Source organism: Heptranchias perlo, chromosome 31 (genome assembly GCF_035084215.1).
Source record: "Heptranchias perlo isolate sHepPer1 chromosome 31, sHepPer1.hap1, whole genome shotgun sequence".
NCBI classification, from domain to species: Eukaryota; Metazoa; Chordata; class Chondrichthyes; order Hexanchiformes; family Hexanchidae; genus Heptranchias; species Heptranchias perlo.
In genome coordinates this window covers 35,711,696-35,723,135 of record NC_090355.1, presented here as the reverse complement: position 1 = coordinate 35,723,135, position 11,440 = coordinate 35,711,696, and the positions used below count along the sequence as shown (strand labels likewise).

The window sequence follows — 11,440 nt, the reverse complement described above, 5'->3', positions numbered from 1 at the left end:
CGATCGATTACGCTGCTCGATTGCGCTGATTCATGGGCGATTTTACGTTCCGACTTACGCTGATGAGTTTGGGCAGGAAACTTGGGCGTAACGTCACCCCGGGCGAAAGCAGCGCAGTGTGCGGTGCATTTCCCCGACTGCGCCCCTAGCGGGAACTCCATGCCGTAGAAAGTACGTTTAATCTTGACCCAACACAACCGATACCTCGTCTGGCGCAGAGCGGGACGTTGGTGCCCCCTTTAAGGGAGAGGGTGACTATGGCTTAGGGTTGCCAAATCTGGTTGGACGTATTCCTGGAGGTTCCATCACATGACCTCCTGCCCTGATCTGCCCCCCACCCCCCCCCCCCACGCTCCCGCCATTGGTCGCCCGATACATCCATCCTCGCAGTGCGCCGCCTTACCAGCCAATTGGAAAGGAAACAGGTTCTTTATTACCCGATTGGATGAAGCTGCACTAAGAGCCTTTTTATCCCACCTCCAATATTTTAATAACTGACGTTCAAAGAGAATAATTTCTAAATGATTTTTCACTGCTCGCAACAGTGTCCTGGAGAAAATTCCTGGAGGCTCCAGGACAATCCTGGAGGGTTGGCAACCCGACATTGGTTACAAATGATAACTGACTCAGCAGTGTGTCTCACGCAGTCCGTTCCCTTTCCTGCCTGTTGGATTTTCCAATATCCCCGATGAAGCCGCCCCACTGCAAACTGGGACAATGAAAAGCATGTCCGATGAAGTCAAACAAAGGCCTGGTGTTTCTCCCGCTCAGGGTGGGAGGCAAATCAGAGGGGGTTTACGTCCCCAGGCTGGCGGTGTAGCCTTGCGAGCAGGTGGCTCAACAGTGACAATCTACGGAAGCACTCATCGTACCGTAGGAACACAGGCCCCTCGAGCCTGTTCCGCCATTCAATTAGAACAGGGCTGATCTGTATCTTAACTTCATTTACCCGCCTGGTTCTGTAATCCTGAATCCCCTCACCCAATAAAAATCTATCGGTCCGGTTTTGAAATTTTCAATTGACCCCCAGCCTCAACAGCTTTTTTGGGGGGAGAGAGTTCCAGATTTCCACTCCCCTTTGTGTGATGAAGTGCTTCCTGACATCACCCCTGAACGGCCTGGCTCTAATTTTAAGGTTCTGCCCCCTTGTTCTGGACTCTCCCCACCAGAGGAAATAGTTTCTCTCTATCGACCCGATCAAATCCTTTAATCATCGTAAATACCTCGATTAGATCACCCCTTAATCTTCTACACTCAAACTCATTGTTTCCCAGGCTCTCAGAACTACGGAACCCAGCACCTCCTTTGCCACTCTCCTACAATTTACAGCAGCGTCCAAACTACGAGGCCCTGAGCCCTGGCTCTGTCGGCTGGATTGCTGAGGCAGCTCAGCCCTATTTGCGCTCAAATATTCGTACCTCGCTGGTTCGACTCCCGTTGAATTTTGTGGGCTTGTGGGGGGGGAGTTTGGAAAAGGCTGTTCTCAGCGCAGTTGAAAGCACAAATAGAGCCGAGGTCTATGGGTCAGGTCAGAGCTTGGACAAACCTGTCCATCTGTGACCCCATTCAACCATCTTCAAGTCAATGGCGCCCGGTGTTGGGGGAGAACACGGGTGCTTTACGCCAGAAGGTTACAGCTTAAGGTCGACGGAAAAGGTTGGTCTCCATCGGTGGGAACACGTCACGGAGTCTGTTTTAACATTTGGAGAATGCCAATCGCTTGTGAGCTCGACTTTGGACGAGTGATAACCAGACGGCCCCCGGGTGGAAATCGAGAAGGAAAACCGGGGAAGCGTCCGAACGTTCCGGAGAGAGGGAAGTGCCGCCACGGCTTCCGTTACCCGCAATTCATTTGACGCATCGCGCCTACGGTTCTGGACGGCAGAGTCCGAAACAACGCCCGGAATCCGAAATCCCCGTGAAATTCGATCTCGACAGAGTTTCCGAGCGACCGCCACAGAAACAGGCTGTTGCCGTGATACGCGGAGTACTTCTGCGTGCCGACATCTTTTATCTGAGAACAAAAAAGGTTTAACCGTCACTGAGGGGGCCCTGTGGTAATAACGGCAACGCCCACAAGTTAAAGTTCACATTCAGTGCTTGTTCTTCTTTGGAATGTCTTCATTCTCTGTGAGATCAGTTAGATCTCATTTCTCCACTCTTAGATCACAGAATCTACAGCTCAGAGGGAGGCCACTCGGTCCATCATGCCTGTGCTGGCTCTTTGAAAGAGCTATCCAATTAGTCCCACTCCCCTACTCTTTCCCCATAGTCCTGCAAATTTCTCCTTTTCAGGTATTTATCCAATTCCCTTTTGAAAGTTATTATTGAATCTGCTTCCACCGCCCTTTCAGGCAGCGCATTCCAGATCAGAACAACTCGCTGCGTAAAAAAATTCTCCTCATCTCCCGAGGGCACTGACTCTCACTGGGGTACGGGTTCCACAGACACTGACTCTCACTGGGGTACGGGTTCCACAGACACTGACTCTCACCGGGGTACGGGTCCCACAGACACTGACTCTCACCGGGGTACGGGTCCCACAGACACTGACTCTCACTGGGGTACGGGTCCCACAGACACTGACTCTCACTGGGGTACGGGTCCCACAGACACTGACTCTCACTGGGGTACGGGTCCCACAGACACTGACTCTCACTGGGGTACGGGTCCCACAGACACTGACTCTCACTGGTACCTCACCTAAGCACCCATAATTAAGAGTGGAGGGTCTCACAGGTGAACTTCCTCCTGTGCTCACTCAAAGTCCGCACACACACGCACCTTCCAGCAGGAGTCACTGGATAGGAGCAGGAACCCTCGCTGATTTCCTCTCCCTAACCCAATGTGAGTCAGTGCCCGTGGAACCCGTACCCCAGTGAGAGTCAGTGTCTGTGGGACCCGTACCCCAGTGAGAGTCAGTGTCTGTGGGACCCGTACCCCAGTGAGAGTCAGTGTCTGTGGGACCCATACCCCAGTGAGAGTGAGAGCTCTTGGGGGAGAAAAATGAAGAGAATATATATATATATATATATATAGAGCACAGGTGCAGGGAACCGAACCCAACTCACCAGAATGTAATCAGAGGAGGTGGTGTTAACCCCGACATTGAATTTCAGGTAAAGCACTTTGATGGCGATACGTTCAGTTGGAGATGCATTGATGAAGGTGCGACAGGCCTCGCCCTCCTTGTAGGGCTGCATGGGGCTCAATATAACTCCTCGGGGTCCGTACAGCTGCACGTCACAATCTGCAAAAAGGACAAAAATCACCGCTGGGAGATCAGATTTATCCTGCAGCTCGTTCACCGGTAACGGAGACCGTCCCTCCACCCAACTTACAGTGATGGTACCTCGAGCAGGGGAGAGTTCCAGATTTCCACTCCCCTTTGTGTGATGAAATGCTTCCTGATTTCAGGAACGGCCTGGCTCTGATTTTAAGGTTCTGCCCCCTTGTTCTGGACTCCCCCCACCAGAGGAAATAGTTTCTCTCTATCGACCCTATCAAATCCTTTTATCACTTTACACATCTTTAAATGTGAGGTTATGCACTTTGGCAGGAAAAATCAGAGAGCAAGTTATTATCTTAATGGCGAGAGACTGGAAAGTACTGCAGTACAAAGGGATCTGGGGGTCCTAGTGCAAGAAAATCAAAAAGTTAGTTTGCAGGTGCAGCAGGTGATCAAGAAGGCCAACAGAATGTTGGCTTTTATTGCTCGGGGGATAGAATATAAAAACAGGGAGGTATTGCTGCAGTTATATAAGGTATTGGTGAGACCGCACCTGGAATACTGCATACAGTTTTGGTGCCCATACGTAAGAAAAGACATACTTGCTCTCGAGGCAGTACAAAGAAGGTTCACTCGGTTAATCCCGGGGATAAGGGGGTGAACATATGAGGAGAGGTTGAGTAGATTGGGACTCTACTCATTGGAGTTCAGAAGAATGAGAGGCGATCTTATTGAAACATATAAGATTGTGAAGGGGCTTGATCGGGTGGATGCGGTGAGGATGTTCCCAAGGATGGGTGAAACTAGAACTAGGGGGCATAATCTTAGAATAAGGGGCTGCTCTTTCAAAACTGAGATGAGGAGAAACTTCTTCACTCAGAGGGTAGTAGGTCTGTGGAATTTGCTGCCCCAGGAAGCTGTGGAAGCTACATCAGTAAATAAATTTAAAACAGAAACAGACAGTTTCCTAGAAGTAAAGGGAATTAGGGGTTACGGGGAGCGGGCAGGAAATTGGACATGAATTTAGATTTGAGGTTAGGATCAGATCAGCCATGATCTTATTGAATGGCGGAGCAGGCTCGAGGGGCCGATTGGCCTACTCCTGCTCCTATTTCTTATGTTCTTATGTTATGTTATCTCAATTAGATCACCCCTTAATCTTCTACACTCGAGGGAATACAAGCCCAGTCTATGCAACCTGTCCTCGTAATTTAACTCTTTTACCCCTGATATTATTCTGGTGAATCGGCGCTGCCCCCCCTCCAAGGCCCACATTCCATTAGTCTTTTTGGTTACTTTTTGTACCTGTCCACTGGCTTTTAGTGATTTCTGTACTTGGACTCCCAAATCTCTCTGCTGCTCCACAGTTTCTAGTTTCTCACCATTGAGAAAATACTTCGATTTGTCTTTCTTGGATCCAAAATGGATGACCTCACACTGGATCAGGCCTCAGCAGCAGTTGATTACTGAGCTCCGACGCTGGCCGCTGCCGATACCTCGCTGGTGAATGCCACTGAGCCACATCAAACCAGGAAGGCCCATCGCCCATCTGTCCCGAGTTAATTCATCTCAGCCAGGGTGGCAGTGCAGGCAGTGCCATCCGCCTCAGTGCCACCCCGGGCTGGGATCTTTCTGTGCACAAAATGGCCGCCTCATTTCTCCACATAACTTCGAAGTCATTCGTTGCACGCGAAACTCTGCGGCACTTTTCCGAGAGTTGTGCTAAGGCTCCGTTTAAATCCGGGCATTCCCCGCTGCCTTTACTTATCTGAATCTGTTTTTCTAGATCATAGAATCTTACAGGAGGAGGCCATTCGGCCCATCGTGCCTGTGCCGGCTCTTTGAAAGAGCAATCCAATTAGTCCCACTCCCCTGCTCTTTCCCCATAGCCCTGCAAATTTTTCCTTTTCAAGTATTTATCCAATTCCCTTTTGAAAGTTATTATTGAATCTGCTTCCACCGCCCTTTCAGGCAGCGCATTCCAGATCAGAACAACTCGCTGCGTAAAAAAATTCTCCTCATCTCCCCTCTGGTTCTTTTGCCGATTACCTTAAATCTGTGTCCTCTGGTTACCGACCCTTCTGCCACTGGAAACAGTTTCTCCTTATTTACTCTCTCAAAACCCTTCATGATTTTGAACACCTCTATTAAATCTCCCCTTAACCATCTCTGATCTAAGGAGAACAATCCCAGCTTCTCCAGTCTCTCCATGTATACAGCACCTTTAATGTAGGAAGACGTCCCAAGGTGCTTCACAGGAATGTAAGAGCTGAAAATTGACAGCCAAAAAGAAAGATTTGTATTTATATAGCACCTTTCAAGATCTCAGGACATCCCAAAGCATTTTACAGCCAATGAGGTACTTTTGAAGTGTTGTTCGAAGCACTGTTGTGATGTAAGAATCGCGGCAGCCAATTTGCGCACAGCAAGATCCCACAAACAGCAATGAGATAATGACTGGATAATCTGTCTTAGTAACGTGGGATCTTTTATGTCTGAGGGGGCAGACGGGGCCAGTTTAATGTCTCATCCAAAAGACGGCACCTCTGACAGTGCAGCGGTCCCTCAGTACTGACCCTCCGACAGTGCAGCGCTCCCTCAGTACTGACCCTCCGACAGTGCAGCGCTTCCTCAGTACTGACCCTCCGACAGTGCAGCGCTTCCTCAGTACTGACCTTCCGACAGTGCGGCGCTCCCTCAGTACTGACCCTCCGACAGTGCAGCGCTTCCTCAGTACTGACCCTCCGACAGTGCGGCGCTCCCTTAGTACTGACCCTACGACAGTGCGGCGGTCCCTCGGTACTGACCCTCCGACAGTGCGGCGCTCCCTCGGTACTGACCCTCCGACAGTGCGGCGCTCCCTCGGTACTGACCCTCCGACAGTGCGGCGCTCCCTCAGTACTGACCCTCCTCAGTACTGCACTGGGAGTGTCAGCCTGGATTGTGTGTCAAGTCTCCGGAGCGGGGACATGAACCCACGACCTTCTGACCCAGAGGCGAGAGTGCTCCTCACTGAGCCAAGGCTGTCCCTTAGAAACCCACAAACGCAGCCCCTTCCCAGCTGAGCACCTACCTCCGTGGTACCGTCGAGACGAGGGGCGACTCGAGTACTGGAGGATGGTTCCACCGCCCTCAGTGGCTGTCCGCTGCCTCACCATTAGTGTGTTGGTGACGGAGGTGAGTGTAAACCCTTTCAGTGGTGCGCAGGTTTTCCAAAACAACCGACGCCCACAAAAGGACAAAGAGTCCCCTGGAGAAAAGAAGAGCAGAAATATCGGAAGATCCAGAACCACAAAGTTTGACAGTTTGAGGAAAAGGTGAGAGTCAAAGTTTCAATTTCTCACATTAACGAGACTGTCGCTCTGTACATTTCCCAGTCATGGTCATCCTCCCTCCCCCACCCCCCGCACCCAGACACTGACTCTCCCTGGGGTATGGGTCCCACAGACACTGACTCTCCCTGGGGTATGGGTCCCACAGACACTGACTCTCCCTGGGGTATGGGTCCCACAGACACTGACTCTCACTGGGGTACGGGTCCCACAGACACTGACTCTCCCTGGGGTATGGGTCCCACAGACACTGACTCTCACTGGGGTACGGGTCCCACAGACACTGACTCTCCCTGGGGTATGGGTCCCACAGACACTGACTCTCACTGGGGTACGGGTCCCACAGACACTGACTCTCACTGGGGTACGGGCCCCACAGACACTGACTCTCACTGGGGTACGGGTCCCACAGACACTGACTCTCACTGGGGTACGGGTCCCACAGACACTGACTCTCACTGGGGTACGGGTCCCACAGACACTGACTCTCACTGGGGTACGGGTCCCACAGACACTGACTCTCACTGGGGTACGGGTCCCACAGACACTGACTCTCACTGGGGTACGGGTCCCACAGACACTGACTCTCACTGGGGTACGGGTCCCACAGACACTGACTCTCACTGGGGTACGGGTCCCACAGACACTGACTCTCACTGGGGTACGGGTCCCACAGACACTGACTCTCACTGGGGTACGGGTCCCACAGACACTGACTCTCACTGGGGTACGGGTCCCACAGACACTGACTCTCACTGGGGTACGGGTCCCACAGACACTGACTCTCACTGGGGTACGGGTCCCACAGACACTGACTCTCACTGGGGTACGGGTCCCACAGACACTGACTCTCACTGGGGTACGGGTCCCACAGACACTGACTCTCACTGGGATACGGGTCCCACAGACACTGACTCTCACTGGGGTACGGGTTCCACAGACACTGACTCTCACTGGGGTACAGGTTCCACAGACACTGACTCTCACTGGGGTACAGGTTCCACAGACACTGACTCTCACTGGGGTACGGGTCCCACGGACACTGACTCTCACTGGGGTACGGGTCCCACGGACACTGACTCTCACTGGGGTGGTAACTCTCCTTGCGGAAATCTCCGCTAAGGAGTGTGTGACCGCCCGGAGCTTCGTGCCAAACACCGTACCATCGGCACCAAGCCTCCTCCTCCTCCCCCGCCTCCCCAGCCCGGAACCACCATTTTAATCAGTAGCTTCTCTGAGTGTTGACCGAGTGCGGAGCGTCTGGAACAGAATAGGGCCGTGATGGTTCTGCTCTCTTACACGTGCTGCAATTTAACGAGCTGTACAGAACGCGGACCGTGATGACCTGGTCGAGCGGGCGTCCAATGGTGACCAGGCATTCCCTGCCCCACACACCACTCAGGTTGAGAGTCCCCGATTCGCTCAGAAGCAGCTTCCCACAGGCACCTGGAGCAAAGCAGAGGATAAGCAGTGTCAGCACACAGCTCGGGGACTGGGTGGTACTGTGGGAGAGACAACAGCCTTTCATCCCCGTCACTGCCTTTAAATCGAGCCCGCATTAATGGCATGAATGTTTCTAGTCTCTGAAGTGTATCAGGGTCAAACATTATGTTATTTCGGGTCAGTCGTAATTCAGCGATGGGACCAGAGCACAAAATTGTACTGACCCCAGCTCCTAACGATGAACTCCGGGCTAATGGAGATCACTAGTTTCTGCATTAACATTTATTCCTTATACCCACTATTTTAACTGTGAACCTTTTTAATTTAATTTAACCTCTTTCAAATTGCAGAGCTTTACTCTATATCTAACCCGTGCTGTACCTGCCCTGGGAGTGTTTGACGGGACAGTGTAGAGGGAGCTTTACTCTGTATCTAACCCTGTACCTGCCCTGGGAGTGTTTGATGGGACAGTGTAGAGGGAGCAAGTACATAACTGGAATCCTTGGTGTCTTCATCCCTCGAGTCTTTAGCCAGTGTGGTTGGGTCTGTCACCGTCCTGGGTTTTTGCGGTGTGATGGGGAGGGTCCTTGTTGGAGTCCGGGGCGCTGCCGCTGTGCGGGTTGGGGTCTGGGTCGGGCAGGTTCCTGTGTCACAAGCCTCTGTGGTGGCGAGTTTGGTAAGATGGTCGCAAAAATCGTCCAGAACGGCCTCCATCGAGTCCAGATTGATGCAGAGCAGCTCCCTGTTACGGACCCCAAGCCCACAGGAAACGGAACACTGGGAGAAGGAACAATAGTCAGACACACCCTGAAACCTGAACAACCCCACCCCCTCCCCGTACCCCCCAAACCCCTCCCCCTCACCGTACCCCCAAACCCCTCCCCCTCCCCGTACCCCTCAAACCCCACCCCCTCCCCGTACCCCCCAAACCCCACCCCCTCACCGTACCCCCAAACCCCACCCCCACCATACCCCCAAACCCCACCCCCTCACCATACCCCCAAACCCCACCCCTCACCGTACCCCCCAAACCCCACCCCTCACCGTACCCCCAAACCCCACCCCCTCACCGTACCCCCAAACCCCTCCCCGTACCCCTCAAACCCCTCACCGTACACCCAAACCCCTCCCCGTACCCCTCAAACCCCTCACCGTACCCCCAAACCCCTCCCTGTACCCCCCAAACCCCACCCCCTCCCCGTACCCCCCAAACCCCACCCCTCACCGTACCCCCCAAACCCCACCCCCTCCCCGTACCCCCAAACCCCACCCCTCACTGTACCCCCAAACCCCTCCCCGTACCCCTCAAACCCCTCACCGTACCCCCAAACCCCTCCCCCTCCCCCAAACCCTCACCGTACCCCCCAAACCCCACCCCTCACCGTACCCCCCAAACCCCACCCCTCACCGTACCCCGCAGCCCCACCCCCTCACTGTACCCCAACAACCCCACCTTCTCCTCATATCCTTCAATCTACTAAGCACGGAGAATGAAAGTCTCTTCTGATCAGACGAGTGTTATCAGACTCTAGCTGTTTATTAACTTGTGAAGCAAACGTACCAATTAAATTGAACTACCTTTACGGATTGGTCTATACCAGGTTAATATTAGTTCTGTAACATCTTAGATATCAGCCATGGCTCGGTGGGTAACACTCTCGCCTCTGAGTCAGAAGGTTGTGGGTTCGAGCCCCACTCGAGCACATAATCCAGGCCGACACTCCCACTGCAATACTGAGGGAGCGCCGCACTGTCGGAGGGTCAGTACTGAGGGAGCGCCGCACCGTCGGAGGGTCAGTACTGAGGGAGCGCCGCATCGTCGGAGGGTCAGTACTGAGGGTGCGCCGCACCGTCGGAGGGTCAGTACTGAGGGAGCGCTGCACTGTCAGAGGTGCCGTCTTTCGGATGAGACGTTAAACCAAGGCCCCATCTGCCCTCTCAGGTTGGATGTAAAAGATCCCACGGCCACTATTTCGAAGACAAGCAGGGGAGTTCTCCCATGTGTCCTGGGGCCAATATTTATCCCTCAACCAACATCATTAAAACAGATTATCTGGTCATTATCACACCTCTGTTTGTGGGATCTTGCTGTGCACAAATTGGCTGTCGCATTTCCCACATTACAACAGTGACTACACTTCAAAAGTATTTCATTGGCTGTAAAGCACTTTGGGACGTCCTGAGGTTGTAAAAGACACGATATAAATGTAAGTCTTTTTTCCTTTTACAGGAGGGGCAAAACATAAATCAGGATTTTCCGGTTGGAATTTGAACCTGAATCGGAATTTTGAAGCTTGATCAGGTCCCAGGTGAGACCAAGTGGTGACACTAACCTCGGACCAGTTCTGGGACTGCCAGCCGAACGGGCAGCTGCTGACCACACACGGGACGAGCCCTGGAGGCTCTTCCTCCTCCGAGCAGAGTGTTCTCTCCACTTCCAGATATGTCCCGTTGTGAAGTTGGGCACAGATCACCCTCCTCTCGGCCAGCCCGGTCCCACAAACCACTGGACACCGTCCGGGTTCCGAAACTCGCCACCTGCCGTCACAGTCACAGAGTAACTCAGTGTTCCTCCTCCAGCTCAGCATTCACCTCACTCCATCCCTCCCTCTCGCTCCCTCTCGCTCCCTCACTCCGTAACAGTCACAGAGTAACTCAGTGTTCCTCCTCCAGCTCAGCATTCACCTCACTCCATCCCTCTCTCTCCCTCCCTCCCTCACTCTGTCACAGTCACAGAGTAACTCAGTGTTCCTCCTCCAGCTCAGCATTCACCTCACTCCATCCCTCTCTCTCCCTCCCTCCCTCACTCCGTCACAGTCACAGAGTAACTCAGTGTTCCTCCTCCAGCTCAGCATTCACCTCACTCCATCCCTCTCTCTCCCTCCCTCCCTCACTCCGTCACAGTCACAGAGTAACTCAGTGTTCCTCCTCCAGCTCAGCATTCACCTCACTCCATCCCTCTCTCTCCCTCCCTCCCTCACTCCGTCACAGTCACAGAGTAACTCAGTGTTCCTCCTCCGGCTCAGCATTCACCTCACTCCATCCCTCTCTCTCCCTCCCTCCCTCACTCCGTCACAGTCACAGAGTAACTCAGTGTTCCTCCTCCGGCTCAGCATTCACCTCGCTCCCTCCCTCACTCCCTCCCTCTCGCTCCCTCACTCTGTCACAGTCACAGAGTAACTCAGTGTTCCTCCTCCGGCTCAGCATTCACCTCCCTCACTCCCTCCCTCTCGCTCCCTCACTCTGTCACAGTCACAGAGTAACTCAGTGTTCCTCCTCCGGCTCAGCATTCACCTCACTCCATCCCTCCCTCTCGCTCCCTCCCTCACTCTGTCACAGTCACAGAGTAACTCAGTGTTCCTCCTCCGGCTCAGCATTCACCTCACTCCATCCCTCTCTCTCCCTCCCTCCCTCACTCCGTCACAGTCACAGAGTA

General features: G+C 53.2%; 1 protein-coding gene across 1 annotated transcript in view; it reads right to left on the bottom strand.

Moving 5' to 3' along the window:
• Positions 1 to 360: 360 nt before the first annotated feature.
• The window catches only part of adamts13 (ADAM metallopeptidase with thrombospondin type 1 motif, 13), a 63,433-nt gene continuing 52,353 nt past the window's right edge, over positions 361 to 11,440 (bottom strand). Inside the window, exons 27-32 of the mRNA XM_067969998.1 lie at positions 10,338 to 10,542; positions 8,499 to 8,781; positions 7,861 to 8,007; positions 6,303 to 6,479; positions 3,072 to 3,250; positions 361 to 2,014 (exon numbers count right to left, since the gene is read on the bottom strand). Of these exons, the coding sequence (XP_067826099.1) occupies positions 1,838 to 2,014; positions 3,072 to 3,250; positions 6,303 to 6,479; positions 7,861 to 8,007; positions 8,499 to 8,781; positions 10,338 to 10,542 (1,168 nt within the window). The 3' untranslated portion in view covers positions 361 to 1,837. The remainder of the gene's footprint in view (positions 2,015 to 3,071; positions 3,251 to 6,302; positions 6,480 to 7,860; positions 8,008 to 8,498; positions 8,782 to 10,337; positions 10,543 to 11,440) is intronic.